The 13,900-nt window shown below is 29.6% G+C and overlaps 1 protein-coding gene, 1 long non-coding RNA gene and 1 pseudogene across 4 annotated transcripts; all 3 read right to left on the bottom strand.

Moving 5' to 3' along the window:
• Window positions 1-1,702: 1,702 nt before the first annotated feature.
• On the bottom strand, window positions 1,703-4,499 carry LOC114943194 (uncharacterized). 2 transcript variants are annotated; one of them, XR_003821975.2, is made up of 4 exons: window positions 4,057-4,499; window positions 2,677-2,946; window positions 2,215-2,436; window positions 1,703-2,017 (listed from the first exon to the last, which is right to left on the bottom strand). It is a non-coding gene; the product is annotated as an uncharacterized LOC114943194 (long non-coding RNA). The 2 variants fall into 2 exon arrangements; XR_003821972.2 differs by lacking the exon at window positions 1,703-2,017 and having other exon boundaries at window positions 2,046-2,436.
• Window positions 4,500-5,828: 1,329 nt separating this feature from the next.
• On the bottom strand, window positions 5,829-7,481 carry LOC146723954 (uncharacterized; annotated as a pseudogene).
• Window positions 6,716-12,931, bottom strand: LOC114943193 (dehydrodolichyl diphosphate synthase complex subunit DHDDS-like). Of its 2 annotated transcripts, XM_085480707.1 has the most exons (5): window positions 12,659-12,914; window positions 12,150-12,427; window positions 8,761-8,909; window positions 8,495-8,679; window positions 6,716-8,398 (listed from the first exon to the last, which is right to left on the bottom strand). In XM_085480707.1, exons 2-5 carry the CDS (start codon window positions 12,308-12,310, stop codon window positions 8,162-8,164), a joined length of 732 nt encoding a protein of 243 aa, XP_085336833.1. In that variant the 5' UTR covers window positions 12,311-12,427; window positions 12,659-12,914; the 3' UTR covers window positions 6,716-8,161. The 2 variants fall into 2 exon arrangements, with proteins under 2 accessions (XP_085336833.1, XP_085336834.1); XM_085480708.1 differs by having other exon boundaries at window positions 8,334-8,398; window positions 8,499-8,679; window positions 12,150-12,931.
• Between the last annotated feature and the right edge of the window lie 969 nt (window positions 12,932-13,900).

Genomic DNA, 13,900 nt, shown 5'->3' with positions numbered 1-13,900 from the left:
TGCACAGTGAGAATTTCATGTAGTAAACAGAAATATGTTTTATCGTTTTTTTTTTAAATTATTACTGCACGTTATAAAATACACGATTTAGAAGAAAATATTCGACATTATATAAATGTAAATGAAATTAGAAGTTTTTAAAGAAAAAGAAAGATGCACAATATACATACATATGTTAAAGATTAAATAATGTTACTAATTTGAAAAATTAATAAAAATTAATATTTCGAAGAAATATTTACAAAAATAATTTATTGTCCCAGATTAGTTCGCGATCCTATTTCCTATTATAGATAACGCGCAACAAAATCCGAAATAGAATCTTATTTTAAGTATAATATAGAAGATTTGAAGAATTATGAAAATTTTGCAGCAAATTGTGCAAGCATATACAAAATATATATTATAATACACATATGTATACATTATAAATAAAAAAATATTTTTTTAGTAATATAACGTTTGTACACGGTTTTCTTTGTAATATTAACATCTACAATTATTAATACAACTTTGTACCAGTAGGGCTGTCATGATAAGTCAGTGACTTTTACAAGAAAAGACACTAAAATCGAAGTCTAATTTTATTTCTAATATTTACCATCTTATTACAAATATACACACTAAGTTTCAAGTAGATTGTTAAATAAAAATTTGTTGACAGCGTTCTAAAGCGGATAAGTTTGTGTTTTATAGTAAAATGGAAAAAGTGAATTCCGTGTGTTAATAAAATATTATGTTCTATTATTATAATATAAATTACATTAAATTATGCCTTTGAAAATTTTGTAATACAATTTTACATAATAAACGAGATTCAAATGTTTTAAAAAATTTAAGCGGTTTTTCGTCTGGTTTTAGTTAAAATCTTTGAAATAATGTAAAAGTGTATTATATTATAATATTAACTGCAACTTCATCTGTCATCTCTAATTATTTTTTCAGATCCTCATTAACAGAGCACATAAAGTAAATATGTTTTTCTTCATAATTTATATGTATATTTTTTTACAAAAGGTTTTTATATAATTATTTTATATAATATTTTATATAAATATTTTTAAGTTCTCATGTCTGTACGATCGAAATGGTAATGACATGAGTACGGTTTTTAACAATAGTAATAATAAAATATATTAATTTGTATATTTTTATAGGAACTGTCATTTATGATATACATATAGTATGTATATCATAAATGATATTGTTTGACAATTGCCCTGGTAGAAATTTTGATTGGGCGCTTGCATGGCAATGACAAGCGTGCCATACTGCCATTTCAGGAGCTGGCATGGTACGCTGGTAAGCGCCATGCCTCGAATCGTCACGTTTTGCCCGCTAGTGCCACAACTTTGGAAATATTTGGTATCCTGGCATGGCACTAACATGGTGCCAGTAAGGTACTACATAGTATAGACATGGAACTAGCGAGTTATTGATGTGGCATATGCATGAAAAATATATGATAAATTAAATAAATTTAGTTTCAGGATTTTAAGGTGTCACCCTTTCGAAAAAATACTATTGAACTATATTCGATTTTTGAAAAAAAAGTTATTGATTTTCAATAATATGTAATAGATTTTACATCATATATATTTTTCATTAATCATTATTATCTTATCTACATATCTAATATTAATTATAAAAGGTATAATAAAATAAAGTATAAATATTTTTTTATATATATATTTAAAATTTATATTTCAGAAAATATAAATATTATAGAACTCGTCTTATTAATTTTACATGTTGAACTTTAACTAAACTATAATTGTACAGTAAAATGACTTGTAGCCCGTGAGCTTTAGGCCATGTTTTTTAATTCATTGATGGATCAAGCGCATTATGCGCAAATCTGCACGTGTAGCATTTGCGCATCATGCGCTTGATCCATCAATGAAATAAAAAACATGGCCTTACTTAACTCGCTTACAATAGTATTACTACGAAGATATTTGTACTTCATCTTTGGTATTCATTGATGACTTGGATGACTTGACAGGTTTACGTTGGTCTATAACATAATATAATATTAAATCCTAAACTTTTCAACAATTTTATTTTTTTTAATGAAAGAAATTTTATAAAGTCCACATTGATTAGATGCTAGCTTGATCCAACAGAATCTACATCTATCTGTTGGATTGTATCTAATCTGAAAGCACCTTAATGCAGTTAAAAATTTAACTAAAATAAATATTAATATTGTACATTTTAAAATATAATCATATCTGACTGACTACAAGATTTTTTTGTAAACATAGGAGTTCTACTAAAAATTTCTTTAATTTCTTCCGCACTTTTTTTAAATCTTTTGTTGATAAATTGCTTGTGCTTTCTTAATTTTTAGTTCGTCATCTTCCGAATCCTGTGAAAAAGCAGTCTCCTTTTGATCAAGAAGCATTAAGCGATCAACAGCATCTGAATATGTTTCTGAAATAAGATTATTGTTTTATTAAATTTATCATAATTAATTTCGAATAAATAAGCTTACATTGTTTAATCAATCCGTAAGAAAAATTTTTAACTGCATCAAGGTGCTTCCAGATCAGATACAATCCAACAGATTGATGAACGTTCTGTTGGATGAAGCTAGTCTGTGAGCATCTAATCAATTTGGACTTTATTAAATTTCTTTTATTTAAAAAATATAAAATTGTATATAATACATACTTGCTTGACCAACAATGTCAACACTGAACAGTGGCCATGACTCTGGTGCTTCCACTTCGTTTTTAACCAAATCATGGAGATTATTTATCCCTTCTGTTGTATATGGAGGTGGAAGAAATGGAACTTTCAATCGTTTAGTGTTTTTATCCCAATTAATTCAAGTTGAAGGAACGATATCAATCTCTTTTGTGGAACCTTTTCTGCGCATTTAATAAACCTCACAATTTTGAATCAATGAACTATTTGTTCATCATTATCGCTGTCAGACATCTGTAAATATATTATATGTATGTATCTTTATGCAGGGTTGGGAAGTAACGAGTTACTTGTAACAAAGTTACAGCTACAATTACTTTTTTTTTGGTAACTATAACTTAACTTCGTTACTTTTCTCCATCTGTAACTGTAACTGTAACTTAGTTACATTTTTTTAGTAACTAGTAACTATTTTAATAGTTACTTTATTAGTTACTTTTTTTGGAAACATGCGCTAAAAGTATTGTTTAAGTATGGTAGCCGTTATATTATTAAATTAAATTTTGATAACAGTAGCATATGGATCTTCATATGATTTAATCTTTTACCTAAAATTTTCATTTTGTGTACATAAAATAATATAACACATAATTAAGATCGACCAATCACAGTCAAATATTAAAAAAAAATTCTTAAAGGTAATAATTGATCGATTTGCTTGCGACTTTGCGATTACCATTTAGTAACTTACTATTACTATTTTTACTGTTGTATATAAAGATCATTCATACATTGATGTTAATTGCAAAGTCGCAAGCAAATCGATCAATATTACATTCAAGAATTTTTTTAAATACTTGACTGTAATTGTGCATAAAATGTAAGCTTCTTATATTTAAAACAATGTATAATTATTTTTAAAAAGTAACTAAAAAGTAACGACTCGTTACTTTTAGAGTAACTGTAACGAGTTATTTTTTAAAATCGGTAACTTGTAACTGTAACTAGTTACTTTTTCAATGAAATAACTGTAACTGTAACTAGTTACTTTTACAAAGTAACTTTCCCAACCCTGTCTTTATGTATAGATGCTGAAGTTAAGTATCATATACTTCAGGACTATTATTTTATTCAATTTTGAGATTAAATAAATAATGGTAATCTTTATTTATATGCAAAGAATATAATTATGTACACACACACACACACACACACACACACACAAACACACACACATATAATTATCTTTTTACATAAATAATTAGCATTGTTCGCTTAACCTTACAATTGAATAAAGGAATAGTCCTGAATATATGTAATATGTAATATATATATTGTGCGTTTGTGCATGCGTGTGTATGCGCGCGTGCGCGCTAATTCATAATTAACATAATTAATACTTACAATTGCAATTTTATCCCGAATGTGGTAATATTGACAAAAAAAATGCAAGCTTGCAAAGGAAAGGATCCGGAACCACTAAAGAACAAAGGATATGCGTACACTATTCGCTAGTCGGTACACGTGGTCGGTCAGTGAAATATCCGAATGATCAGTGAAAGCACAAAAATAATGTCCAAACTGTTTAAACATGTTTACGGACACAACAACAGACTTTAGGATGACTAATAATTTCCATCCATGATTATCGTTCACCACTGTTAATAACTTTTTAGATATTTAACACGTACTCCACGTGCAGTAATATAAACACGCGGACCACTGACCATACTCAATGCGCAGAACTGTGCGCATTATGGCCGCATTTCGTTTCATGTATATGAGCGCATTTTCTGTAGTAAACGTGACGTGTACTATAGATAAATGCGCGCATATGCGTAACACGGAACGCACCTTATATGTACAAGACTCGCGCTTGTGTGCGATGTGTGCGTACTGCGTAAGGCCGGGTCTACAATAACAGTTTTAAGATTTAAGACTTAAGAAATTAACTAATCACAATTGAATTTAGAGAAGAATAACGAATATGATTGGCCAATTTCTTAAATTTTAAGTCTTAAAACTCTCATTGTAGACCCGGGCTAACAGTACTGTTCACTGCTGACAATGAGTCGGGGCTGGAACCCGGGACCACATGCTATATATTATTGTAGAAATTTTAGTGAGTGTTTATAGATGTAATTACAAACCTGTAAATCGACAACAAATATCACGTAATTATTTTTTTTTCTCTAAGAATTTTCTCTTAGAATTTATCTTTAAAATTATGATAATCATGGTACAATATGGTATAAAAAAATTTTGAGAATTTTTCTGATTAATATTTATTACATCAAAAATAATATCTATTACGATAAAATATAAAATGTTTGATAAATTTTACTGTTAGCGCGCTATAAGTGTTAGCACTAACCTTTTTACCTCGTCGCTGACTGGATTCGCGGTCCTCAGATTTATGCCAGATGGATGGATCTCGTTCAATTTATTATAATTTAGTCAGGATGTGTGTGAGGATATATATATGTATATTATGTTCCAGTATAATGTATTTATTTGCGATCCGATGTGTATATATATATATATATATACTGTAGAGTCGATACAGACGCCGGAACTGCTGGTAACGCCGCCAGAATAAGTACTTTCTCAGATTTATGACTGTGTCAAAACTGTGTCAAAACTGTGTCAAAACTGTGTCAAACTGTATCGCTCGCTCAAATATCCTCACCTTTATACTCGCTTGTCTAAAATATTCCCACCCCAAAGTACCGGACCAATCGGAGCAATTTTACATAAAATCGTTCGGTGCTCGCGAAAACAATAATTCTTACGAACGAGAGAGATTAGGTTGACGGTCGCACAAATAAATAAAAATATAACGCATAATAAAACTAAACCGTCTAAGGACAAGTAAAACGAAAATATAAATAAAATAGATTAACATCTCTCTCGCTTTCCTTTCTCTTATACATACGGCAATAAAGTTAAAATATATAAAAATGCTTACATTACTAACTCTACTGTATACTTAAATTACTAAACTGGATGGTTAAATTAATCAAACATATTTTATATTTTATTGTGATAGATATTTTTATTATGCTAAATATTAATCAGAAATTCTCATAAAATTCTTTCCATTACCATATTGTCCCACGATTACTATGATTTTTAGGGAAAATTTCAAAAGAAAATGCTTTCTTTTATTTTGCTTTCTTTTAAATTGTATTTATAATTTTGCATATAATTATAATTATACATATAAAATATATGTACATTTAATGCAAAAGAGAAATTACAAATATTTTTTCTCTGTTTATTTCATCGAAAACTGATAATTCTTACATCATCTGAAATATGCATTAAATTATGGACATTTAAGACTACAAATTGTGGACCATAAAGTTTTTCTGCTAGAACAATAAACTTGGTAAGTAATTCTTCTATATAATTTGTATATTCAACTGCATTTTCCATCGATAACATTCGACAAGCTACATGAAGTAATAAAAAATGTTAATAACAAGATAAAATGATAATCCATGGCTTTAAATCTAGCATGGTGCTCAATACCTCTAATCTTTCGATGGAATTCGTCGGGCTGTTGAAATCTTATTTTCTCCATTTGGCTTGATAATATTCTCTTCTGACTGCTACTAAGATGTGTATTAAAATCAGATAACATCCAAGCATCAATTAAACGTTTCATGACTCCTAGATAACACAAATGCATCAAGTCGAGAAGAAAATCATTGACCATGTTCACTGATGGCTGTATGTATATTAAAGGTGATGCTGCTGTATGATGTTCCACATGTGAAAAATTTCGAAAACTTTCATCGGTTCTTTTGGAAGAATTAATGTCTAAATATGTGGCAATTTTATGATGAGTTTGACGTTCTACCAGACATTGTTCGCAACCATATTTTGCGTTGTGACCCTTAATACATTTAAGGTATGCTCTGGCAGGTGTGTCACAGATAAAACACTTTATATTTATACTATAATATTTGTTATTAATAATTATGCCTCTATTTTGCAGGATATTGACCTCAGCAATGAAATCCTTCAAAAATAAATTGACTGATTTTGGTTTGCTATTTCCCACATAAGCAGCAGCTACGAAAGGCTTATAAATATCCCGCTTGAAGTGTATTTTAATTAGAATAGGCCAATAGATTTTATACTCGATTTAAATAATTTTATTCTATCAATATTAACTTGTAATTCGATAGTACTATTCCTAGCAAACACCAATATATAATTGTTACATTGCTATAATAAAACGGAATATAACGAGTATAGACTTCCTGATTTACTGGTCAAGAGAGATATCTTGATTAAATCTTCATGATGAAATGTTGTTAATCATTAAATTGAGATCTAAATAAACAATATCTAATTATTCATTATAATCTGCCAAGTAAAATGCACTACACACTCACTCAAACAAAATGGTGATTATTTTATAGAAGTTTCAAGTATCAGATCCGACATCTTTTTAAATGTTTTTAGTGAAGACAAAACAAAACGTCCAACCGTCACAACTCTCAGATATCAAATGAGATAGTAACTCGGTGTTTCACCTTTTTATATCAAGGTTTGTTTTTAAACCCTGATAATTTTGGCAGAGACTCTATAATGTTATTATATATATCAGGCAAATATTCAGTATCCTTTTGTAGATTCAATCCATTGGATTGTCTTTTTATATATAACATTTCCGATATTAGTCTTTTGTTATAATACGGTTCTTTACCTAAAATTTTTACTTTATCCCAGTCAAAATCATGGGAGAACTCTATTCTATGATCAGTAACAACTGATTTATTAGAACAATTTCTGTTGATGTGTTTTTTATGTTCCATTATCCTAGTATTCAATTTTCTGCTAGTCTGACCCACATATGAGGCATCACAATTTTTACAGTTGATTTTATGTACTACATTAGTATTCGCTCCTTTAGATATTTTATTTTTATGTGTTTTTATAAACTTCTCTAATTTATTCATACTTACATAAGAGAGTCTAGTGTCAGCTTTTTTTGTGATACCTATCAATTGTTCAGTAATATTCGGTAAATAAGGTACAGTAAAAAACAAAGAAGAGTTATTTGACTGACTTAAACTGTTGTTTGGAATATTACTTCTAGTATAAATTAGAGTTTTTAGTCTATATTTAATTGTGTCAAATATGAATTTTACCGAATAATTATTATTGATTAGGATGTTAATAATCATTTCTATATTTTTTTGATGAAATAAAGGATGTGATAATAAAATTACTCTATCAATCAGACCGACAATTGTGCCTCTTTTTTGACATATAGGGTGTTGCAAAAGAAAATTCAAATACCTTCCAGAAAACGTAGGCTTTCTAAATCAATCGCAAATAATTTTATTATTTTTTGATATTAATTTGATGTCCAAGAAACTCAAACTATGGTTTTTTTCTTTTTCAACTGTGAATTGTATACGTGGGTGTAACAAATTAAAAGTATTTAACGTATGGTCAATATAATTGTTAGGTACCCATTTATATTCAATATTTATGGTTGAACTGTCGATAGATATAAATTTTCAATTATATCTTCGCGTTTATGATGCAACTTATTAACATACATAGATACTCTATTATTGTGCACAATTGGCTTCAAATTTTCTATTTTCGCGACTTTTTGCAAGTCAGAATAGCACCTTTGATAATAAAAAATAGCACTAAGAAAATTCCATAAATTGAATTCAGGCCATAATACATTGGAAAAATAGATACAAGTATTGGAGATCTAAAAAAGGATTTAAAATTAGTAATTAAAATTATTTTAATTAGTATATCTTCTTTAGAGTAAATAAAAAATGTTTATTAAACTGTATCTTCTTACTTGCCACAAGAGAAAGTCACTAAGTCGAACTTCTCCAGAAGTACGAATTAATAAATCTGGATTTGTAGATTTGTAAGTATATAAACTGTGAGAAATCAGGTCTTCATTTATATCTTCTAGTAAAATATCACCATGTTTTACACCTCTTAATATATCCTTAACTGCATGCGTAATTTCATCCCTTGCTACGCAAAGATATCAAAATATTGTGTAAATTCTTATTTAATGAAAAATATCATGAGTTTAAACATATACAGTCATCTTACATGAATAAGGAAAAGCAAGATTTAAAGTTATTTTATTATTGTTTTTAGTGGTAATCATCATTTTGGCCAATAATTTTTGCATTTCTTCTGAAAGTAAGGCCAAATTGCCAATTACACGTATACGTATTCCTTTTTCATCCCATTTATTCCTAAAAATGTTGCATTTTGTATTAATAGATCCATCAGATTATGTTGTAACTAGCTTTAATTCCGCACTTTAATTAGTTAGAAATCTGAAAACATTTTTTCACGATAATGGAATTTTCTCTAAAATCAAAGAAAAAATAAAAATTAAAAAACACATTGTAGCTTTTTCCGACAAATTTGCAACATTTTGGTACTAATTTCGAGAAAATCGGATTTCTAATTAATTAAAGCGCGGAATTAAAGCTAGTTACAACATAATCTGATAGATCTATTATTACAAAATGCAACATTATATATATACAGGGTGTTCGGCAACAGGTGGGCCAAAATGTAAGAAGTGATTCTACATGATAAAATAAGACGAAAATCAAGAATGACAAAATTGCGTTCGAGACTTCGTTTATTAATTATAAATATTTTACACTTCGCACTAAGGACGCCTGACGCACGGCAATCTGCTGATATCTGGCGTGCAAAAGGTACATCGGTGGAGTCGCCGTCAAAATACACTGTGACGCATAAGTACACAGATACTTACATCGTAACAATTGATGTACATTGTATAATATTTAGCGCGGAACAACAGTCTTTTTACAACATACAAAATTTTACACGAAACATAACATGTTATATTAACATTATAACAAATGTTCAAAGTATCCTCCATTCTGTTGTAGACAGAGCTCAATTCTTCTTTGGAAATTTTGTCTTACGCTTTGAAAGTCAGCCATCATGTTCTGTATTACATTTGATGTAAATTGAATCCTATGTTCTAATTCTTCCAGTGTTAACACAAGTGTGGAATATACTAAAGTTTTTAAATGTCCCCAAAAAAAGAAATCGAGGGGATTCAAATCTGGAGAACAAGCTGGCCAAGGGACAGGTCCTCCTCGACCAATCCAATTATTTCTAAAATTATTGTTTAAATATTCTCGCACATTTGCAGAATAATGTGGTGGTGCACCGTCATGCATAAACCACATGTCTCTGCGCACTTGTAGTGATACATTTTCTAAAAGTTCATGCAACCGAAATTGTAAAAACTCCATGTATGCTTGTCCTGTCAACCGATGAGGCAAAATAACAGTACCAATAATTTTGTCGCCAAGAATTCCTCCTCAAATATTTGTAGAAAATTGTCGCTGAGTATTTATTACTTTCAGCGCTCGTGGATTTTCATCAGCCCAAACGTGATCATTATGAAAATTAATTATGCCGTATCTATTGAAACTTGCCTCATCGGTGAATAATATTTTCGACGTAAAATCTGGATCCTCTGTAATTTTAGACGAGATCCACGTACAAAAATTAATTCTTCTTTCAAAATCTCCTGCTTCCAATTCTTGTACCCGTTGATAGTGATATGGATGTAGTTGTTACTCTTTTAAAATTTGCCATACAGTAGCATTACTTATTCCTTCTATTGCTGCAATTTTCCTCGTATTTGAGCAAGGATTTTCTTCAATGTACTGTAACACTCTTTCTTCTAAGTCCACATCACGATGATGATGTTTACCGGATCTTTTAGCTTTTAACATTCCGGTATCTCGCAATCTTTGATGAAGCCTTGTGAATGTTTTCCTATTTGGTATATTTCTATCTGGATATTTTTCTTCATAAATACGTCTGGCTTCGGTGGCATTACCATTTGCTTGACCATAACAAAAATGCATATCTGTAAGTTCAAGTAAAGTATAATTCATTTTATAAAATATTGAAAAAACACAAGTCAGTATAAAAATTACTATAGCACACTTTTACAGACTACAAACTAAAAAAAGGCTACCGCCGCCGTCGTCAACTGCCGTATTTCTCGTTTGTTTTAATAACAATTCTTTTGTCGTTGCGAACAATGCGTACAGCAAGTATTTTAGTTTATGAAAGTGTGCTGTAATAATTTTCATACTAACTTGTGCATTGTTCGTACATTCTTCGTTATCTTGAAAAGTTATATTTTTCATGAACTTAAAAATATGCATTTTTTTTCATGAACTTAAAAATATGCATTTTTTATACGTTCAAATAAATAATACTACCGAAAATAGACGTATTTATGAAAAAAAACATATCCTGATAAAAATAAATATTCTCAAAGCGTCATTAAAGATTGCAGGATACCAAAATGATAAAAGCAGATCCGGTGGACATAATCAATGTGACTCGGACATAAAAGATAGAATTGCAGCAATAGAACGAATCAGGAATAATACTGTGTAGCATATTTTAAAAAAGCACTGATAGAAATAAATTCATTGCGACATTTTTCTATAAATATTTGGCCAGGAACTCGTGGCGATAAAATTATCTTCGCGGCGGGTCAGATTTAAGTGTTCTTTTTTTCTTTTAGGAACATTTAAAAACTATGTCTCATGCAGTTAACTGGATAAATACTGGAAAAATAACAAGAAATTTAATTTGCATCAAGTGTATTACAGAACATGATGATTGACTTTCAAAACGAAAGATAGCACTTTCACAGAAGAATCGTGGTCTGTCTACGACAGAATAAAAAAAGTTATACTGTTAATGTTATTATGATTCGTGTAAAATTTTTTGTGGATAAATCTTGTAGACGGGATAATCGCGATGTATGTTGTGAAAGGAATGTTGTTCTAAGCTAAATATTGCAAAATATACATCAACTGTTACGAGGTAAGTTTTTGTATACTTATGCGTCACAGTGTATTTTGACGGCAACTCTACCGATGTACCTTACGTACGCCAGATATCGGCAGATTACCGTGCGTCAGGCGCTCTTAATGCGAAGTTTAAAATATTCATAATTAATGAACGAAGTCTCGGACGCAATTTTGTCATTCTTCATTTTCGTCTTATTTTATCATGTAGAATCACTTCTTACATTTTGGCCCACCTGTTGCCGAACACCCTGTATATAATGTTGCATTTTGTATATATATATATATATATATACATATATAGATAGATAGGTAGATAGATATGTATATGACCAATTTAAAATTTTGTATATACTTCTCTTCTAACATAAGCTTAAACTTGTATCTGGCTAATTTCATAAATCCATTAACTTCATTTTTACTGCGATTGAAGTTATTTATACTAAAAGTATATGCTGTGATTTCTGTAATACCCAAGTTCGTGCACCAATCAATTACTTCTATCAGTGTATCATATTTATAAATGAAACATAACGTATATGTACATGATATAAGAGAATAAAAAAGATTAATATATAAATACAAACTCTTTTCAAAGACACATACCCTTTTTTATTTCCATCCATTTTGGCCATATTACGTTTTTTTGCATAACGTCGATTACCATCCATCATTATTGCCACATGTTTAGGTATTTGACCAGTTTTTATAATCTTTAAAGCTAATAATTGAAACCAATACAAAATATAACTCCATATCCACGACATTTTATTTTTTCACGTAGAAATGTGTGAAAATATTTAAACAATTTTTTCCTGTCAATTACACTTTTGCCAGACTTGATATTGAGCAAGTAAACACTTTTGCTAGACTTGCTGCTATTGCTAGAAAGAAAAGACGAACATAAATATATAAGATATTGTATAATAAGATAATTAGTAGCATAATTAGTAATAAGATAATTAGTAGCTTTAAATAAATGTGACAAATATTTAAATTGACATTAAATATATATATTTTAAATAAAAGAAATAAACTGAGATTGTTACAAAAATTTTTAGCCGAAGCTCACGGGCGATGGCAAACCAGTACGACCGTCCTTTATCAATGTTTACCTGTGTGTGTGTGTGTGTGTGTGTTCACAAGAATCTTCCGATTCAAGCAAAAATAGTTAATTCAAAGATTAAAGCAAAAGAACTCGGAACACAATCAAAACACGAACTCTCTCTTTAGCTTTTTCCAATTAAGTGTGTCACATTTGTATCGGTGTTCGGTCGGCTGCCGAATTTGTTGCTGGTGGGGATGAGCTTCCTGGTGGGAGCAAATTATAAAATTCCGATGGTGTAAAGACGATAATCTCTAAAAACTCACCTTTAAAAAAAGGTAAAAAAAGGCGACCAGTTAAGGGCACGCCATTAACAAAAATTATCCATTGCAAACCCATGTAGAATCCTATCCTATTGCAAACCCATGTAGAATCCTATGAAAAATTAATCATTGCAAACCCATGTAGAATCCTAGGCAAAATTAACCATTGCAAACCCATGTAGAATCGTACCCATTGCAAACCTATGTAGAATCCTATGAAAAATTAACCATTGCAAACTCATGTAGAATCCTATGAAAAATTAACCATTGCAAACCCATGTAGAATTGTATTAAAAATTATCCATTGCAAACTTATGTAGAATCCTACATTGCAAACCCATGTACAATAGAATTGTATGAAAAATTATCGATTATAAACCCATGTACAATCGTAACAAAAGTAATGAAATAAAAAAAAAATTGCGCCAAGTGAAAGTAGAAACTTGTACCAGTGGAAAATTAAAGTTGCAGACATATATAGAGTCGTATAATGAATCAGTAAAAATTTAAATTTGCAAATGTAGAATCGTACCATAAAAAAACTTATCTTTTAAAAAAAAAGATAAACAAGATGCCAAGTCCATGCGCCATGTGAAAAAGAAATAAAAAAATTTTAGTTAAAAAAACTGGGCGCGCTGCTAAGTTTCAAAATTACAATGCACCTTAAAGTAACATTAATTAATTTAAACACAAAACATATTTTAACTGTAATGAGTTTAAAAGTAACAATTTAATTTTAATATTGTTAGAATATTATTTAGCAGCGCTCCCAGTTTTTTTAACTAAAATTTTTTTATTTCTTTTTCACATGGCGCATGGACTTGGCATCTTGTTTATCTTTTTTTTTAAAAGATAAGTTTTTTTATGGTACGATTCTACATTTGCAAATTTAAATTTTTACTGATTCATTATACGACTCTATATATGTCTGCAACTTTAATTTTCCACTGGTACAAGTTTCTACTTTCACTTGGCGCAATTTTTTTTTA

The sequence above is a fragment of the Nylanderia fulva genome, unplaced genomic scaffold (genome assembly GCF_048542155.1).
Source record: "Nylanderia fulva isolate GAGA-0341 unplaced genomic scaffold, ASM4854215v1 Scaffold159, whole genome shotgun sequence".
Taxonomy (NCBI): domain Eukaryota; kingdom Metazoa; phylum Arthropoda; class Insecta; order Hymenoptera; family Formicidae; genus Nylanderia; species Nylanderia fulva.
This window is presented reverse-complemented; position numbering and strand designations above follow the sequence as displayed.

What these genes read in the sequence shown, in the direction of transcription:
- LOC114943193 (XM_085480707.1), bottom strand. Translation starts at nt 12,310, where the DNA reads ATGTCGTGGATATGGAGTTATATTTTGTATTGGTTTCAATTATTAGCT. An exon ending in ATGGATGGAAATAAAAAAGG is followed by an intron (nt 8,910 to 12,149) that starts GTATGTGTCTTT and finishes CAACATTTTTAG; the next exon opens with GAATAAATGGGATGAAAAAG. An exon ending in TCTTGCTTTTCCTTATTCAT is followed by an intron (nt 8,680 to 8,760) that starts GTAAGATGACTG and finishes ATCTTTGCGTAG; the next exon opens with CAAGGGATGAAATTACGCAT.